The sequence below is a fragment of the Chiloscyllium plagiosum genome, unplaced genomic scaffold (assembly GCF_037043375.1).
Source record: "Chiloscyllium plagiosum isolate Xiang-an unplaced genomic scaffold, Cpla_swu_hap1 HiC_scaffold_21, whole genome shotgun sequence".
Taxonomy (NCBI): Eukaryota; Metazoa; Chordata; class Chondrichthyes; order Orectolobiformes; family Hemiscylliidae; genus Chiloscyllium; species Chiloscyllium plagiosum.
In genome coordinates, this window is record NW_028270159.1 from 8,989,574 (window position 1) to 9,007,018 (window position 17,445).

At 51.6% G+C, this 17,445-nt stretch overlaps 1 protein-coding gene across 5 annotated transcripts in view; it reads right to left on the reverse strand.

Annotated features, from left to right (window-relative positions):
* Nucleotides 1-8,436, reverse strand: part of LOC122564622 (endophilin-B2-like) — a 163,192-nt gene extending 154,756 nt beyond the window's left edge. For 3 of the 5 annotated variants that reach the window (XM_087998224.1, XM_087998223.1, XM_087998222.1), the window contains exon 1: nucleotides 8,086-8,436. In XM_087998224.1, coding sequence (XP_087854350.1) covers nucleotides 8,086-8,148 — 63 coding nt within the window. In that variant the 5' untranslated portion in view covers nucleotides 8,149-8,436. The remainder of the gene's footprint in view (nucleotides 1-8,085) is intronic. The other 2 variants (XM_087998225.1, XM_087998226.1) reach the window with 2 other exon arrangements.
* Nucleotides 8,437-17,445: the final 9,009 nt, after the last annotated feature.

Below are 17,445 nucleotides of genomic sequence, written 5' to 3' on the forward strand. Positions count from 1 at the left end.
TCCATTGTCGGAAAATTCCATCTGGGTCACTAATGTCCTTTAGGGATGCCGTCCTTACCTGGCCTGGCCTACACATGACTCCAGACCCGCAGCAATGGGGTTGCCTCTCAACTGCCCTCTGGGCAATTAGGGATGGACAATAAACGCTGGCCTGGCCAGTGACACCCTTATCTCATGAATGATTTTTTTTAAAAACCGTGCAAGCTCCCCTCCAAGCCACTCACTATCCTGACTTGGAAATATATCGCTGTTCCTTCAATGTCACTGGGTCAGGATCCTGGAATTCCCTCCCTAAGGGCATTGTGGATCAACCCACAGCACACGGACTGCAGCGGTTCCAGAAGGCAGCTCACTCCCACCTTCTCAAGGGGCAACTAGGGACGGGCAATAAATACTGGACTCCCACATTCCACGAGGGAATAAAATAAGAATTCCACAGATTCACAGTCCTCACAGAAGAAACCTAATTGGGTCACCACGTATTTCCTCTGGTCCTCGACTCTCCCACAAGGGGGATAGGAACTGGCCCCATTGACCCTGCCCAGCCCACTGACTATCCTGTCTGTTTCAATACAGTCGCCTCCCATTCTTCTAAACCCCAACGAGTACAGGCCCGGCCTGCTCAACCTCTCCTCCTAATGCAGTCCCTCCATTCTCTGGGATTAACCGAGTAAACCTTCTCAATGCTGGTCTATCATTCCTCACATAGCGGACTAAAACTGTTCAGTATTCCAGCTGTGATCTGACTGGCCCTTGTATAGTTTTAGCAAGGCGCCCCTATTTTTAAACTCCATTCCCTTTGAAACAAAGGCCAACATTCCACTTGCCTCCCTATTACCCATTGAACTAGCTTTTTGTGATTTATGCACTTTCTGCAGTCTTTCTCCACTGAAATAATATGCAGCTCCTCTCTTCTTCCTGTCAAAGTGCATTACCTCAGTTTTCCCACGTTACATGCCATCTGTAAAGTTTTTGTTCATTCCCTTAACCTGTCTGTCTCCCTCTGCAGACTCTGTCTCATCCTCACAACCTTGACTCCCCACCCATCCTTTATGTGTCATCCACAAACATTGCCCCTGGACATTCTCTCACCTCATCCAAGTCTTTAATATCCATTGTAAATAACGGTGTCCCCAGCCTGATCCCTGTGACACTCTATTAGTTATAGGCTACCACCCTGAAATATAAGGAACAGGAGTAGGCCATTCGGCCCTTCAGGTCTGCCCCGCCATTCAATATGATCATGGCTGATCATCCAACGCAGTGTCCTGTCCCTGCTTACTGCCCAATACCCTTTGGTCTCTTTAGTTTGTGAACTATAGTTAACTTCTTGAAAACATACAATTTGGCCTCAGCCACTTCCTGTGTCAGGGAATTCCTGAAGACATTTCTCCTCATTTCCGTACCTCCCGTGTATCTTTAGACTGTGACCCCTCCCCGGTTCTGGCCTCTGTGGTCGTCCTGCTGGAAATATATAGGTTTCTATGAGATTTCCCACCCCATTCGTTGAGAATCTAGTGTACAGAGGAACAGCCATCACTTTAAAACGCAATCCAGAGAATGTAACAGAGCCATCTGCTTCCAGAGAGGCTGTGCATTTGGTGTACAGCACCAACAGATTAGATTACACAGTCACTATTGACCTGTCAGCTCCACTCGGTCTAATCATATCACGATCAGGAGGTGTGTGGGGGGGGTGGGGGGGGCGGGGAGGGAAGAAAGTTAAAAATAAAATCAGGATTTTTAGAAAAATACCAAAAATTGAAGGTCTGCACTTGCATCTGCACTGAAGATTATAATCACATTATGGGGTTAGAGTGAGATTAGAAATTGGGTTCAAGTTAAACAGTGCTCCATTGTGTAGGAGGCTGTCATGTTCCGGACCATGGAAGGGCCTCATTGTTCTTTATTTAATTTTGATCTGTCAGAGCTCAAAACAAGCACCTTCAAACCAGCCAGCCTTTCAAAACCACAGCCGCAAGGAGCGAGGGAGGGAGGGAGGGAGATACAGCAGCAAGGAAGGGAAATGTGGGCGTGCGCGCACACAGTCACACACACACACGTGCACATACACACAAGGTACACACACACACACAGGCACACACACACAATGTGCACACACGTACAGGCACACACACACACACAAGGTGGACACACTCAGAAGCACAGGCATACTCACACGGTGGACACACGCACAGGCACACACACAAGGTAGGCACACGCGCACAGGCACACAGACACACGTGCACACAGACATGCACAGGCACACGTGCACACACACACACTCATAGGCACAGGCACACACACGCACAGGTGCACACACACAAGGCTCACACACACTCACAAACTCACATGCTAACATGTATGTGTACACATTCGCCACACACAAACTCATAGGCTCACACATGCTCTCTCTCTCACACACACACACACACAGCCAGTCCCGTGTCACAGAGGAGATCCACAGGGTGTGTTAACCCAGTACAACTGAGCTCAGTGAAGGAAGCAGTAAATGCTGGTTGTGGTTGTTGGAAGTCAGTCAGCTCAGCTCCAGGATGTCTCTGAAGGAGTCCCTCAGGGTAGTGTCCAAGGCCCAACCATCTTCAGCTGCTTCATCAAAGACTTTCCCTCCATCATAAGGTCAGAAATACACAATCCTCAGTGAACATGCCTGATACTCAGTACTGTTAGTGACTCCCCAGATACTGAAGCAGTTCCTCTCCAAATGCAGCAAGACCTGGGCCTGGACAATATCTAGGCTTGGCCTGATAACTGGCAAAAAACGTGTCACATTTGGCCCCAGCAATGACCATCTCCAACAAGAGAGAATCCAACCATCACGCCCTGACATTCAGTGGGATTGCCAACACTGAATGCCACCTCCACGACCAACATCCTGGAGGTTATACTGATGATGAACTAAACTGGACTGAGTACATAAACACAGTGACTCCAAAAGCAGGTCAGAGGCTAGGAATACTGTAGCAAGTAACTCCCCAAGGCCTGTCCACTGTCTACAAGGCACAAGCCAGGAGTGTGATGGAATACTCGCCACTTGCCCTGGGTGGGTGCAGCTCCAACAACACTCAAGACGCTTGACACCATCCAGGACAAAGCAGCCCCCAGCACCACATCCACAAACATCCACTCCCTCCACCACCAATGCTCAGTAACAGCAGTGTGTACTATCTACAGGATGCACTGCAGAAATTCAGCAAAGATCCTCAGGCAGCACCTTCCAAATCCACGCCACTTCCATCTGGAAGGACAAGGGGAGCAGATACATGGGAACACCACCCCCTGCAAGTTCCCCTTGGAATCCCTCACCATCCTGACTTGGAGAAAGATCGCCGTTCCTTTAGTGTCACTGGGTCAAAATCCTGGAACTCTCTCCCTAAGGGCATTGTGGATGGCCCTGCAGCAGTCCAGCCTCTGTTCCAACCTGACCCCAGACTCCCTGACCGAACCTCTGCACAATGAGACTCCTGTAGCCCCAGGTCAAAACCACAGTCTCTCTCTCTCTCTCTCTCGGAGAAAGTGAGTCATACTCACCGAGATATGACCAACAACATTCTCTCTGAACACATCCCTGGATTTAGGAGACTCCCCCCAGGGTCCCTGCCATCCAAATACACGGAGGAGTGCAGGCAGGGAGTCACCTGGCAGCAGGGTCTGGAGCTCGAGCCCGGAAACAGAATCCTAGAACCAGAGTAGGCAGCATCCAAGGAGAAGGAGAGTCGATATTTCGAGCATAAGCTCTTCATCAGGAATGAAGATGAAGATGATATTCCTGATGAAGAGATTTTGCTTGAAATGTCGACTCTTTTGCTCCTTGGATGCTGCCTGACCTGCTGTGTTTTTCCAGCACCATACGTTTTGACTCCGATCTCCATCATGTGCAGTCCTTGCCTTCCCCCTAGAACAGGGCCTAGTAGGCCCTCGAGCCTGTTTCGCCATTGAATGGCTGACCTGAGGCCTGACTCCACATAACTGCCTCCTGCCTGTCTCCCTTAAAACCCTCACTGGACACCAGCTGAGAGCTTCCCCTTTCTCAGGTACAAACTGATACCTCACCACCTCCTGACAAAACACCCACAACCATTTCCATCCTGAGGCAAAGGCCCAACAGGGGGAGGGGTTTACTTCATGCAGTAAGTTCCAGGATCTCCTCAGAAACAGCGTTGTGAAGGCAGATCCAAATCAGGGCTTTGAGTGATGACACGGACCATTACGTTGGGGTTCTGGGTAGGTGGGGAGCGGGCCTCCATCCAACACCAACACAGTGGGCTGAGTGGCCTCCCTGCTGCATTATCAACATGTCCCTACATTCCTAGTCTTACCCACTCTTACTCATAACCAGCACAAGATTAGCACATTCTATTAAACAAGCCCCAAAGTTCACTGAAAAGGAGCTGTTTATAAATCCTCAAACCGACGTGATGTTAATTGTGACAGGATTCCTCACAGATCCTGTGCTGACCTGTGCCAGGCCGGGAAACGGGAAACGGAATAATTAGTCAAATTGAAGAATTGGGGCAGGAATTGTTAGCAGCTCCTGGGTTGGGGCAGAGATAATGCCAGGTCTGGCTCAGCTCAGTATAATTAACCAGCACCTTTATATAAAAAGATGAATTCTGGTCTCAAGCTCAGCAGAGTACTCCAGCCTGAAGTTACACACAGACTTTAACCTGGATCGAAATCTACCCTCCACCACCTCCCAAACGACAACGGTTACATTTAAATTCATTTTAGAAAATGGTTCAGTTTCCCAGCCGTCCTGAGTCTGGAGGTATTAAAGTGTCACACCATCAGACCATTCCAGCTACTGGGCTCTGACACCATCCCGTTCATTACTGTCTCTCTGAGCCTCATTTGTTACACTCTCTGTTTCCGTCACCATCTCTGGGTCTGGGTCTCTCCCTATCGCTCTGCCCCTGTCCCACTCCCCTCCCCCATTCCCCTCTCCCTGTCCCTCTCTCTCCCCCAGCCCACGCTCCCCCTGTCGCCCTCTCCTACCCAAACCCCTCTCACCCCTGACCCCATCTCCCCTTCCCTCAGTCCCCCTCTCCTTCTGTCGCCCTCCCCCATCTCTCTCTCTCTCTCTCTCTCTCCCCCCTCTGAGGTGTGTACACTATCCCCCTCCCCTGAGGCATGTACACTGTCTCCCTATCCCCGTCCCCCGAGGCGTGTACATTGTCCCCCTCCCCCCTGAGGCGTGTACATTGTGCCCCTGTCCCCCTCCCCCTGAGGCATGTACACTGTCCCTTTGTGTCCCTCCCCCTGAGGCGTGTACACTGTGCCCCTCCCCCTGAGGCGAGTACACTGTCCCCCTGAGGAGTGTACCCTGTCCCCCTCTCCCCCTGAGGAGTGTACCCTCTCCCCCCTGTCCCCCTCAGGTATGTACACTGTCCCCCGTTCCCCTCCCCCTGAGGCATGTACACTGACCCCTGTTCCACTCCCCCTGAGGCATGTACACTGTCCCCCTCCCCCTGAGGCGTGTATACTGTCTCCCAGTGCCCCTCCCCTGAGGGGTGTACACTGTCCCCCTGTGGCATGTACACTGTCCCCCTGTCCCCCTCCCCCTGAGGCGTGTACACTGTCCCTGTCCCCCTCCCCCTGAGGCGTGTACACTCTCTCCCTGTCCCCCTCCCCCCTGAGGCGTGTATACTGTTTCCCTCTCCCACTGTCCCCCTCCCCCTGAGGCGTGTACACTGTCCCCCTCTCCCACTGTCCCCCTCCCCCTGAGGCGTGTACACTGTCCCTGTCCCCCTGTCCCCCTGAGGCGTGTATACTGTCCCCCTGAGGCGTGTATACTGTTTCCCTCTCCCACTGTCCCCCTCCCCCTGAGGCGTGTACACTGTCCCCCTGTCCCCCTCCCCCGAGGCGTGTACACTGTCCCCCTGACCCCCTCCCCCTGAGGAGTATACCCTGTCCCCCGCCCCCTGAGGAGTGTACCCTGTCCCCCTCCCCCTGAGGAGTATACCCTGTCCCCCTCCCCCTGAGGAGTATACCCTGTCCCCTTCCCCCTGAGGAGTGTACCCTGTCCCCTTCCCCCTGAGGAATATACACTGTCCCCCTGTCCCCCTTCCCCTGAGGAGTGTACACTGTCCCCCTGTCCCCCTCCCCCTGAGGAGTGTACACTGTCTCCCTCCCCCTGAGGAGTGTACACTGTCCCCCTCCCCCTGAGAAGTGTACACTGTCCCCCTGTCCCCCCTCCCCTGGAGGAGTGTACACTGTCCCCTGTCCCCCTCCCCCGAGGAGTGTACACTGTCCCCCTCCCCCTGAGGCCTGTACGCTGTCTCCCTAACCCCCTCCCCCTGAGGAGTGTACCCTGTCCCCCTCCCATCCCCCTGAGAAGTGTACACTGTCCCCCTCCCCCCCCTCCCCCTGAGGAGTGTAAATTGTCCCCCTGTCCCCCTGTCCCTGAGGCGTATACACTGTCCCCCTCTCCTCCTGTCCCCCTCCTCCTGAGGCATGTCCACTAACCCCCTGTCCCCCTCCCCCTGAGGAGTGTACACTGTCCCCCTCCCCCTGAGGAGTGTACACTGTCCCCCTCTCCTGAGGCGTGTATACTGTTCCCCTCCCCGAGGCGTGTACACTGTCCGCCTCCACCTCCCCCGAGGCGTGTATACTGTCCCCCACCCACTGAGGCGTGAACACTGTCCCCCACCCACTGAGGCGTGAACACTGTCCCCGTGTCCCCCTCCCCGGGGCGTGTACACTGTCCCCCTGTCCCCCTCCCCCTGAGGTGTGTACACTGTCCCCCTGTCCCCCTCCCCCTGAGGTGTGTACACTGTCCCCCTGAGGTGTGTAAACTGTCCCCCTGTCCTCCTCCCACTGAGGCGTGTACACTGTCCCCCTGTCCTCCTCTCACTGAGGCGTGTACACTGTCCCCCTGTCCCCCTCCCCCTGAGGTGTGTACACTGTGCCCCTCTCCCCCTCCCCCTGAGGCGTGTACACTGTGCCCCTCTCCCCCTCCCACTGAGGCGTGTACACTGTCCCACTGTCCCCCTCCCCCTGAGGCGTGTACACTGTGCCCCTCTCCCCCTCCCCCTGAGGCGTGTACACTATCCCCCTCCCACTGAGGCGTGTACACTGTCCCCCTGTCCCCCTCCCCCTGAGGCGTGTACACTGTGCCCCTCTCCCCCTCCCCCTGAGGCGTGTACACTGTCCCCCTCCCCCTGAGGCATGTACACTGCCCCCCGTCCCCCTCCCCCTGAAGCGTGTACACTGTCCCCATCCCCCTGTGGCGTGTACACTGTGCCCCCGTCCCCCTCCCCCTGAGGCCTGTACTCTGTCCCCCTCTCCCTCAGGCATGTACACTGTCCCCCTCCCCAAGGTGTGTACACTGTCCCCCTGTCCCCCTCCCCCTCCCCCTGAGGCGTGTACACTGTCCCCCTCCCCCTGAGGTGTGTACACTGTGCCCCTGTCGCCCTCCCCCTGAGGCATGTACACTGTCCCCCTGTCTCCCTCCCCCTGAGGCGTGTACAATGTTCCCCTCCCCCTGAGGCATGTACACTGTCCCCCCTGTCTCCCTCCCCCTGAGGCGTGTACACTGTCCCCCTGTCTCCCTCCCCCTGAGGCATGTACACTGTCCCCCTGTCTCCCTCCCCCTGAGGCGTGTACAATGTTCCCCTCCCCCTGAGGCATGTACACTGTCCCCCTTGTCTCCCTCCCCCTGAGGCATGTACACTGTCCCCCTGTCTCCCTCCCCCTGAGGCGTGTACAATGTTCCCCTCCCCCTGAGGCATGTACACTGTCCCCCCTGTCTCCCTCCCCCTGAGGCGTGTACACTGTCCCCCTGTCCGCCTCCCCCTGAGGCATGTACACTGTCCCCCTCCCCCTGAGGCATGTACACTGTCCCCCCTGTCTCCCTCCCCCTGAGGAGTGTACACTGTCCCCCTGTCCCCCTCCCTCGAGGCGTGTACACTGTGCCCTCGATGTCCCTCCCATGTAAAGGCCTCTCAGAATGAGCCTCCCAGAATGTGCTCCCATCGTCCATCCCCCTGCCAGCCCTACCCTGGGGTAGGGGAAGGGAGGAGGGGGGAGGAGGGGTGTGGGTAGCCTGGGCAAACAGCTCCTTACCTGAACGGCTCGACTGAAGAAAACGCCAGCGTCTGAAGCCAACTTCTTGACGTTGAAATCCATGGCTGCTGCTGCCTGCCTGCTCCTGTCTCTCTCTCACACACACAGACACAAACTGAGCTAACAACAACCACATCCAAACCCTAGCAGCTTAACCCATCCATCTCAGCAGGCATCAGCAGGCACTGCCTCTTAAACTGGAAATAGCCTTGGACAGTGAGGTTCCCCAGCTGGTAGCTCCTTCCCTGGGCGACAGGACAGGGCACACAGGCTGGTCCCAGCCTGACCCTGTATTTGAACCTCACAGGGGTCAAACCCCTGGCAAACGAGAGAGAGAGAGAAACACCACAGAAAATGCTCAAAACCCCCTGATCTCATCCACATTCTCAGCAATCAGCCAGACAGCCTCTTAAAAGGGCAACTCCATGTACCAGTCCCTCCTCCCTCTCTCTGTAACCTGACGCCATACCCGGCTCAGGCACTGTGGCCAAGTTAGGAGGAGGGTCCCCAACAGCCCGTTAAAAGCCAGACTGTGTCAAAAACGCTGCAAAGCCTTGTGTTTTGTGATATGTGATTGTCACAGAGGATTACAGCAACAACACAAACCATTGAAGTGGGGAGCTGCTCTGAGCTGGAAAACTATAGTTTGCTCTAACTCACTGGGGGCCCAAGGTAGTTCCAGTACAATGAGGCCTTCATGATATCCCATATAGCTCCCCAGAGTCAGGCCGGTCCCGAAACATTAACCCTGTTTCTCTTCTATAATGTCTTTTCCCTAGGGTGGGAGATTTCAAGACGGTGGAGGGGGGAGGGTGTGGAAGTGCACATATTTTTAAGGTGAGAGGACAGAGATTCTAAAAAGACATGAGGGGCAATTTTTTTTTTACACAGACAGTGGTGAGGGAGTGGTGGATGTGGGCTCAGTTACAACGTTTAAAAGATATTTTGGATACGTACATGAATTGGGAAAGGTTTGGAGGGATATTGGCCAGGAGCAGGCAGGTGGGACTAGTTTAGTTTGGGATTATGGTCGGCATGGACTGGTTGGGCCGAAGGGTCTGTTTCTGTGCTGGAGGACCCTGTGCTGACAGACCTGCTGAGTTTCTCCAGCTTTCTCTGTGATTGTTTCAGACTTCCAGCATTCGCAGGAATTTATCTTAATTATGTAATTATTACTGATTGTCATTCAAGACCCACCTGGTTCACTAGTCCACTTACGGAAGGAAATCTACTGTCCGACTGTATTTGCTGCTCACAATGTCGTCACTGGGGAAACAAAGCATGGACTGTGTGATCACTTCACTGAACACTTACGTTCTGCCCACGGTCCCTGAGCTTCCCATCGCCTGCCACTTTAACAGCCCACCCCTGTCCCCTGACCAGCCTCTCTGTCCCCTGACTGTCTGCAGTGCTCCAGTGAAGCTCAGTGCAGGCTGGAAGAACAGCACCTCATTATCCACTTGAGGACCCTGCAGCCTTCTGGACTCAATATTGAGTTCAACAACTTTAGGGTCTGAGCTCTCCCACTTCATTACGCCAACCCCCACACACCAGGCCTTGTCATCACATGGTCTGCTACCACAAACTACCCACTCTCACCTGTCAATGGTCCCCATTAGCAGCTATTGATCCTCCCAGGTTGACCTTTACCTGATCTATCGTGCTTCCTTCCTCAGGTCTGTGTCTCCACCTATCATTTACTCCAACCCATCTCCCCCCACCCCACCTTCAGCACTTATACCATTATCACCATCGGCAGGCCCTCACAGAGGAAGATGACTCTCTCCCCCTCCCAGGGTGAGTCTGTAGGCGGCTGTACAGACCGATGTAGCTACCGCGGGCACTGTTATACTTGGGGCAGGTGGTGGTCACGGGAAGGGGGTCATGATTTGGAGGAGACAGTGTCGGACTGGGGTGGACAAAGTTAAAAATCACACAACACCAGGTTATAGTCCAACAGGTTTAATTGGAAGCACTAGCTTTCGGAGCGCTGTTCCTTCATCAGGTGGTTGTGGGATGTTGGTGTGGCAGTGCGCCCCTTCACCAGGTGGTTGTGGGATGTTGGTGTGGCAGTGCGCCCCTTCACCAGGTGGTTGTGGGATGTTGGTGTGGCAGCGCGCCCCTTCACCAGGTGGTTGTGGGATGTTGGTGTGGCAGTGCGCCCCTTCACCAGGTGGTTGTGGGATGTTGGTGTGGCAGCGCGCTCCTTCACCAGGTGGTTGTGGGATGTTGGTGTGGCAGCGCGCTCCTTGCGTTCTTTTCTCCCGGATTCCATTTTTAGCCGAGAGCAAGTCTCGAGGTGCTCAACAACTTCCTGGATGGTGCTCCTCCACTCAGGATGGTCTTGGGCCAGTGATTCCCAAGCGTTCTGTGGGAACGCTGCACTTTACCAGTGAGGCCTTGTGGGAATACCAACCAGCTCCAATCAGTGCTGAAGCAGGGTCATTGGACCCAAAACGTTAACTCTGCTTTCTTTCCATAGATACTGCCAGACCTGCTGAGTTTTTCCATCAATTTCTGTTCTTGTTTCTGACTTCCAGCATTCTCGGTTTTTTCTGGTATTCAAAATCTGATCCCTTCTCTCGATTTCCAACAATTTACTCGGTGAGGGAATGGGATTGGATAATCTGAGTTGCTTTCTCTCTGGCCGAGAGAGATTCTGCTGACAACATTACGTGTCAGTGAAAGGTTACTTAGACTTTTAATGACCTGAATTTCTGCGGCACCTTCACTGAACAGTTAATACACTAATCAGTAAATTTTAAGAACCTTTTGGGAGATTGAAGGCAAGATGCAATTTTTATTAATTTTGGAGGCACTCAGCCATTTGTGAGGGTTCATATTTCATGGGTAGCTCCTTCACTTGCAGATGAACATTAATAACTGCAAAACTTCAATCACACACCATTATTTCTGTCTCAATTTCCAGCCCACTCTGTTAGTTACTGGTAAGTGTGATAGGAAAACCAATTCAATTCAGTAGAGTTGATAAAAACCAGCCAATAGGTTATTTATCAAAGAAATTATTAAATCAAGTGATCTGGGTCAAAACTCGAGAATTCCCTCCCTAAGGGCATTGTGGGTCAACGCACAGCAGGTGGACTGCAGCGGTTCAAGAAGGCAGCTCACCCCCACCTTCTCAAGGGGCAACTAGGAATGGGCAATAAATACTGGGCCCAGCCAGTGACGCCGACATCCCACAAACTGAATAAATATATTTTTAAAAAGTGATCGATCCAAGTGATTCTTCCTCCTGGCAAACACAACTTTTAATAAATTTGTGCTTTGCCAACAAGACATTCTCCGAACCTATACACCGTCATATGCACCGGCTTTTCAAATCCTGGGGTTGCAGCTGGCGAGAAAATTAAATTTATATAGCAACTTTCTGAAATGCCTCAAAGCATTCCCGCTACATTGGGGGCCTGGCTGGTACTGTCCCATGAGGAAAAGCACTGACCATCCTACACACAGCAAGGTGTAACAATCAGCATTGTCCTCAATTACTCGCTAACAAGTACCATTATCCACCTCGGAAATTCTGTGTCACTGGTCATGGATTCTATGGGTCCTTGTGTGGGTGGTGATCCTGCAGCCACATCTCTGACCACTCACTGGTAAGAGTTTCAGGGAAGCAGCATTGGCCCTTGACCTTGAGATAGCTAGCATTCCCTTCTCCAGTTTATTTTCTTGCCTCTTGCTGATGGGTCTTCTCAAAGAATTGTGCCCCTGCAAACAGGAACTTCCTCCAAGACAGTTTCATTTGAACGAGGGTCTCCCACGCATTGACATCTACGTTCCATTTCTTGAAGGAAGCCTTCAGAGAATCTTTGAAAACTCCTTTTGTCCTCCTCTCATTCAATTGCCTTCCTTGAACTTGGCAAAGACAATTTGCTTTGGTTGTGGGAACACAGACACCCTAAGAGCAAAGCCAGCCCAATGCAGTTGGTTTCGGATGACCATGGCCTTGATGCTGGTGCAGCTACTGGGTGCAACTAATATCAGGAACCTGAACGATCCCTCTCTTCAATTTCATTGCAGTTTTCAAAAATTCAGTAATAAGACCTGGTCTTGGCTGGTGGATGTTAGCTCCCTTCTTAAACTACTACAGTCCTTGGGATCTAAGAAAACCAACAATATTGTCAGGGAGGGAATTCCAGGATTCTGACCCAGTGACCGTGAAGGAACAGCGATATATTTCCAAGTCAGGATGGTGATTGGCTTGAAGGGGAACTTGCAGGGGGTGGTGTTCCCATGTATCGAGATGGATGTGGCCGTAGGTTTGGATGGTGCTGGCTGGGGAAGTTTGCGAGTTGCTGCAGTGAATAATTTGACAGAAGCATGTCTACAATATGTAAGCTCAGTTATTGTGTATGTTCAAGAGAAAAATTCAAAGATTTCTAGGAATGAAGGAGCTTAAAAGATCTGGGGAAATGGTGTTGAGACAAGTAACCAGCCATCACCTGGAATAGGAGCATAGGCTTGGGGGCTGAATGGCCAACCCCTTGTTTCAAAGATTTTATTTTGATAGCATTCCTAACACTCCTTTAGCAGTATCTAAGGATAGGTGCATTGTTTCATGTCAATAATAGACAAGTCTCACTTTAATGTCTCATTTAAAGGACCACATCACTACCTTCGGATCTCTCCCTCAGCACTGACCCTCTGACAGTGCAGTATTCCTTCAGTGCACACCCTCCGACAGTGCAGGGCTCCCTCAGCACTGACCCTCCGACAGTGCAGGGCTCCCTCAGCACTGACCTTCCGACAGTGCAGGGCCCCCTCAGCACTGACCCTCCAACAGTGCGGCACTCCCTCAGCACTGACCGTCCGACAGTGCGGCACTCCCTCAGCACTGACCATCCGACAGTGCCCGCTCCCTCAGCACTGACCCTCCGACAGTGTCCGCTCCCTCAGCGCTCACCCTCCAACAGTGCCTGATCCCTAAGCACTGACCATCTGGCAGTGCCCGCTCCCTCAGCACTGACCCTCTGACAGTGCGGCGCTCCCTCAGCGCTGACCCTCCGACAATGCCCACTCCCTCAGCGCTCACCCTCCAACAGTGCCTGATCCCTCAGCACTGACTGTCAACAGTGCCCGCTCCCTCAATACTGACCCTCCGACAGTGCCACACTCCCTCAGCAATGACCCTCCGACAGTGCCCGCTCCCTCAGCACTGACCCTCTGACAGTGCGGCACTCCCTCAGCACTGACCCTCTGACAGTGCGGCCCTCCCTCAGCACTGACCCTCCGACAGTGCCCACTCCTTCAGGACTGACCCTCCGACAGTGCCCACTCCCTCAGCACTGACCCTTTTTTTCCCTGACAATCAGTAACAGGTTTCCTGGTCATCACTAATTGATTGAATTCAAATTGCATCCTCTGGGATCTGAACGCAGGACCATGGAACATTACCTGGTTGCCTGGATTAATAGTCTCGTAGTAATACCATTAGACCATCATCTCCCAGTGTTAATGCCCCTTCCAGGTGGTCCATTTAACAGCACAAATTATTCCCCACTGCCCCACCTCTCAAAGCTTCTCCCTTCCATCACCTCAACCCCTTTTACTGATGGGTGAGCCTTCAGTCTGCTAGGGAGGTGGTGGTGTCATCCGAATGTCACTGGGTTTTGTTCACTCAGAGGATGTGGAGTGACTCCCACTACAGCACCTGGTGAAAGTTGACTTCAATGTGGGGGAAGACAAACATCTGAAGTAAAAAAGCTTAGTTTAATTACAGCTATCTAACCACCAGTGATTGCTGTTAAAACCCCTTCGGGTTCACTAATGTCCTTTGGGAAAGGAAATCTTCCATCCCTGCCTGGTCTGGCCTACACAAGACCCACAGCAATGAGACTGGCACTTAACTGGGCAATGGAGAATAAATGCTGGCCCAATGGTTAATAAATGCTCCTGATTTAATCTTGTGAACTCACCTTTGACCTCCTGTGCTCTAAGGGGAACAATCCTGGGTGTTGAGTCCCTCTGTGTAACTTTGTCCCTGTCTGTGCTGTTCTGTAAGTCTCCTGTGTCCCAACAAGAGATGGAAGCATATCAGATTCTGAGGGAGTTTGATAGGGTCAATGTTGGCAAGGTAATCAAAGGCAGGGACAGTGTAGGATTAAAGGGTTGCTCAGTGGTTAGCACTGCTGCCTCACAGCGCCAGAGACCAGGGTTTCATTCCAGCCTCGGGTGACTGTGTGGAGTTTGCACATTCTCCCCGTGTCTGCGTGAAATGGGGCAGGGAATTTAAAACACGGACACTGTTTCAGGACAAAGGGTTGACCCTCAGACTGAGATGAGGAGAAATTAATTGACTTTGAAGCTTGTGAATCTTTGTAACTGTCTCCCTGAGAGGGCTGCTCCATCACTGAGGCAAGGATAGAGATAATTTTAGTTTCTCGGAGAATTGAGAGACAGGGGAACAAGCCAGATTGTGAAACCCATGCTAACCATGGTGACATTGGATGGCTGAGCAGGATTGACAGACCGAATGATCATCCTTCTCTCCTCACTGACAAAATTCCGTTCTTGCTTTCTGTCATCTCAATGTGACTCGGGGGCATGATGGCTCAGTGGTTAGCACTGCTGCCTCACAACGCCAGGGACCCGGATTCAATTCCCGGCTCGGGCGACTGTCTGTGTGGATTAGTCATGGGTAAATGTAGGGGAATGGGTGGGTTGCTCTTCTCGGAGGGTCGGTGTGGACTTGTTGGGCCGAAGGGCCTGTTTCCACACTGTAGGGAATCTACTCTAATTCTGGGGTACAAATCTTTCACAGAGTCTGTGAACCACTCCCAGGGCTGTTCCTCTGAGTAATGTGAAGAAACCTTCGAGATTGGGCTAATTCTGTCCATGTCTCTGTCCTAGGGGGTAACTGGCTCCCTCTAGTGTTTGTGGCAGGTAGATCAACTTCATTCACCAAGTCAAGCCATCGATGGCTCTGAAAAGCCAGGAGACCAGTTATCAATGTTATCAGAGGGACCCCTGGGTCATACCCAGGGTTATACCCAGGGGTGTTACAAAGTATGCTTCTCTCCCGCGCTGAAATAATTCAAGTTAAATTCTGAAATTGTAAAGAAAATATAGGGAGGCTAATGTACTCGAACTAGGGGCATATATAATTTCAGTGACATCACACTGTAAACATTTGCTATAAATTGTGTGTCTTACGATCTTATTCACCACAACCACCTGATGAAGGAGCAGGGCTCTGAAAGCTAGTGCTTCAAAATAAACCTGTTGGACTATAACCTGGTGTTGTGTGATTTTTAACTCAAAGTAAGGGGGGAGAGATTTGGGACCGAGTTGAGGAGGAACTTCTTCCCCCAAACGGTTGTGAATCTGTGGGATTCCCCGCTCAGTGAAGCAGTTTGAGGTTACCTCATTGAATGTTTTTAAGGCAAAGGTAGATTTTAAACAGTAAAGGGATTAAGGATTTTGGTGAGCAGGCGGATAAGTAGAGCTGAGGCCATTGAAAGATCAGCTAGATGGTCTCCTCCTGTTCCTCATTCTTACGTTCTTATGTATAGTTCAACACAGCATTGGTGGGTACTGTATACAGTGTTGGTCCCCATATTTAAGGAAGGGAGCATATGCATTTCAGAGAAGGTCTACCCAGACTGAGACTTGATTCAAGTGGTGCTGGAAAAGCACAGCAGGTCAGGCAGCATCTGAGGAGCAGGAAAAACGATGTTACGGGCATTCCTGATGAAGGGCTTTTGCCTGAAACGTCGATTTTCCTGCTCCTCGGATGCTGCCTGACCTGCTGTGCTTTTCCAGCACCACTCTGATCTAGACTCTGGTTTCCAGCATCTGCAGTCCTTGTTTTTACCTACAGACTGAAACTTGCCATGGGCAGGTTGTCCTTATACGGAGAGTTTGGACGGACTGGGCTTGTAGCCATTAGAGGTCAGGAGAGTAAGATCTGGGCAGGGTCATGAGGAGAGGATGCTGCCTCTTGTGGGAGAATCTAGTATTACCAGTTGCTGTTAAAAATAAAGGTGTCGCTCTTTCAAGACAGTGATGAGGATTTTCTTCTCTCAATGGGTCATGAGTCTTTGGAAGATTCTTGCTAAGTAAAGGAGGGAGAGTGTAGGCAAGAATGTAGAGTATTCAGATCAACCGTGATCTTATTGAACAGCAGGGAAGATTCAAAGGGTTGATTGGCCAACTCCAGCTTCCAACTTGTCTTATGTTCATATGTGTTGGCAGGTCAGAGATATAGCAGAAAAGTCATAAAAGCAGGTACAGTGTAGGATTAAAGGGTTGTTCAGTGGTTAGCACTGCTGCCTCACAGCGCCAGGGACCTGGGTTTGATTCCAGCCTCAGGCGACTGTGTGGAATTTGCACATTCTCCCTGTGTCTGCATGGGTTTCCTTCGGTGCTCCGATTTCCTTCCACAGTCCAAAGGTGTGCAGGTTAGGGTGGCCATGCTAAATTGCCCATAGTGTTCAGGGATATGTAAACTAGGTGCAATGGTCAGAGGTAAATATAGGATAGGGGAAATGGGGCTGGGTGGGTTACTCTTCAGAGGGTCGGTATTGACTTGATGGGCTGAAGGGCCTGTTTCCACACTGTATGGATTCTATGATAACTTCAAATGATGAACTTAGAAATAGATGATGTGTCCTTCATAATAATGTCACACGATCTTTTGCAGAGACTGGGTCCCAATAACTCTGGCAGTGCAGCACTCCCTCTGTAGAACTGTCATTCTGAATTGCTTCTTCAAATGTCCAGAGTGGGGCTTGAATCCACAACATCTCTGATTCAAGATCGGAGAGTGCTACCCAGCGAGGCAGTACTGGCCTCCTTACCCTAACTGCAGCTTTGGTCAGTCCACAGGCAACAACCCTCAGAAATTCCATTGAATTTTATTTCAGGTAATCTAAGTGACCAACTTCCCTTGAATTAAGGCGCAGTTTTGGAGGATTTGAGAACTGTAAACATTACACTCTTGTTCAAATTAAAAAGTTTCAAGGATCAAGCCAGTAACTACACCACCAGGCAGTTAAACTTTGGTGATGGGGAAACTTCCAGAAACAATTATTCAGGCTAGAATTAATACTGTATGTGGAAAAGTGTGAATTGATTGGGAGGAGACAGCATGGATTGGTTAAGGGAATATTGTGTCAAATAACTTGGAGTTTTTTTGAAGAGGTAACGGATAGGGTTATGAGGGTAACACTGTATGTTTGATACAGGCCACACAATAGGCTTGAGGAATTGTACAACTGGTGGGCCAGTAGCAACATGGATACAAAACAGGCTGAGGGATAGGAAACAGAGGGTACTGAAAACACCACATGCTGGAGATCACAATGGGGTCAGACAGTATCCCTGGAGAGACACTAAACT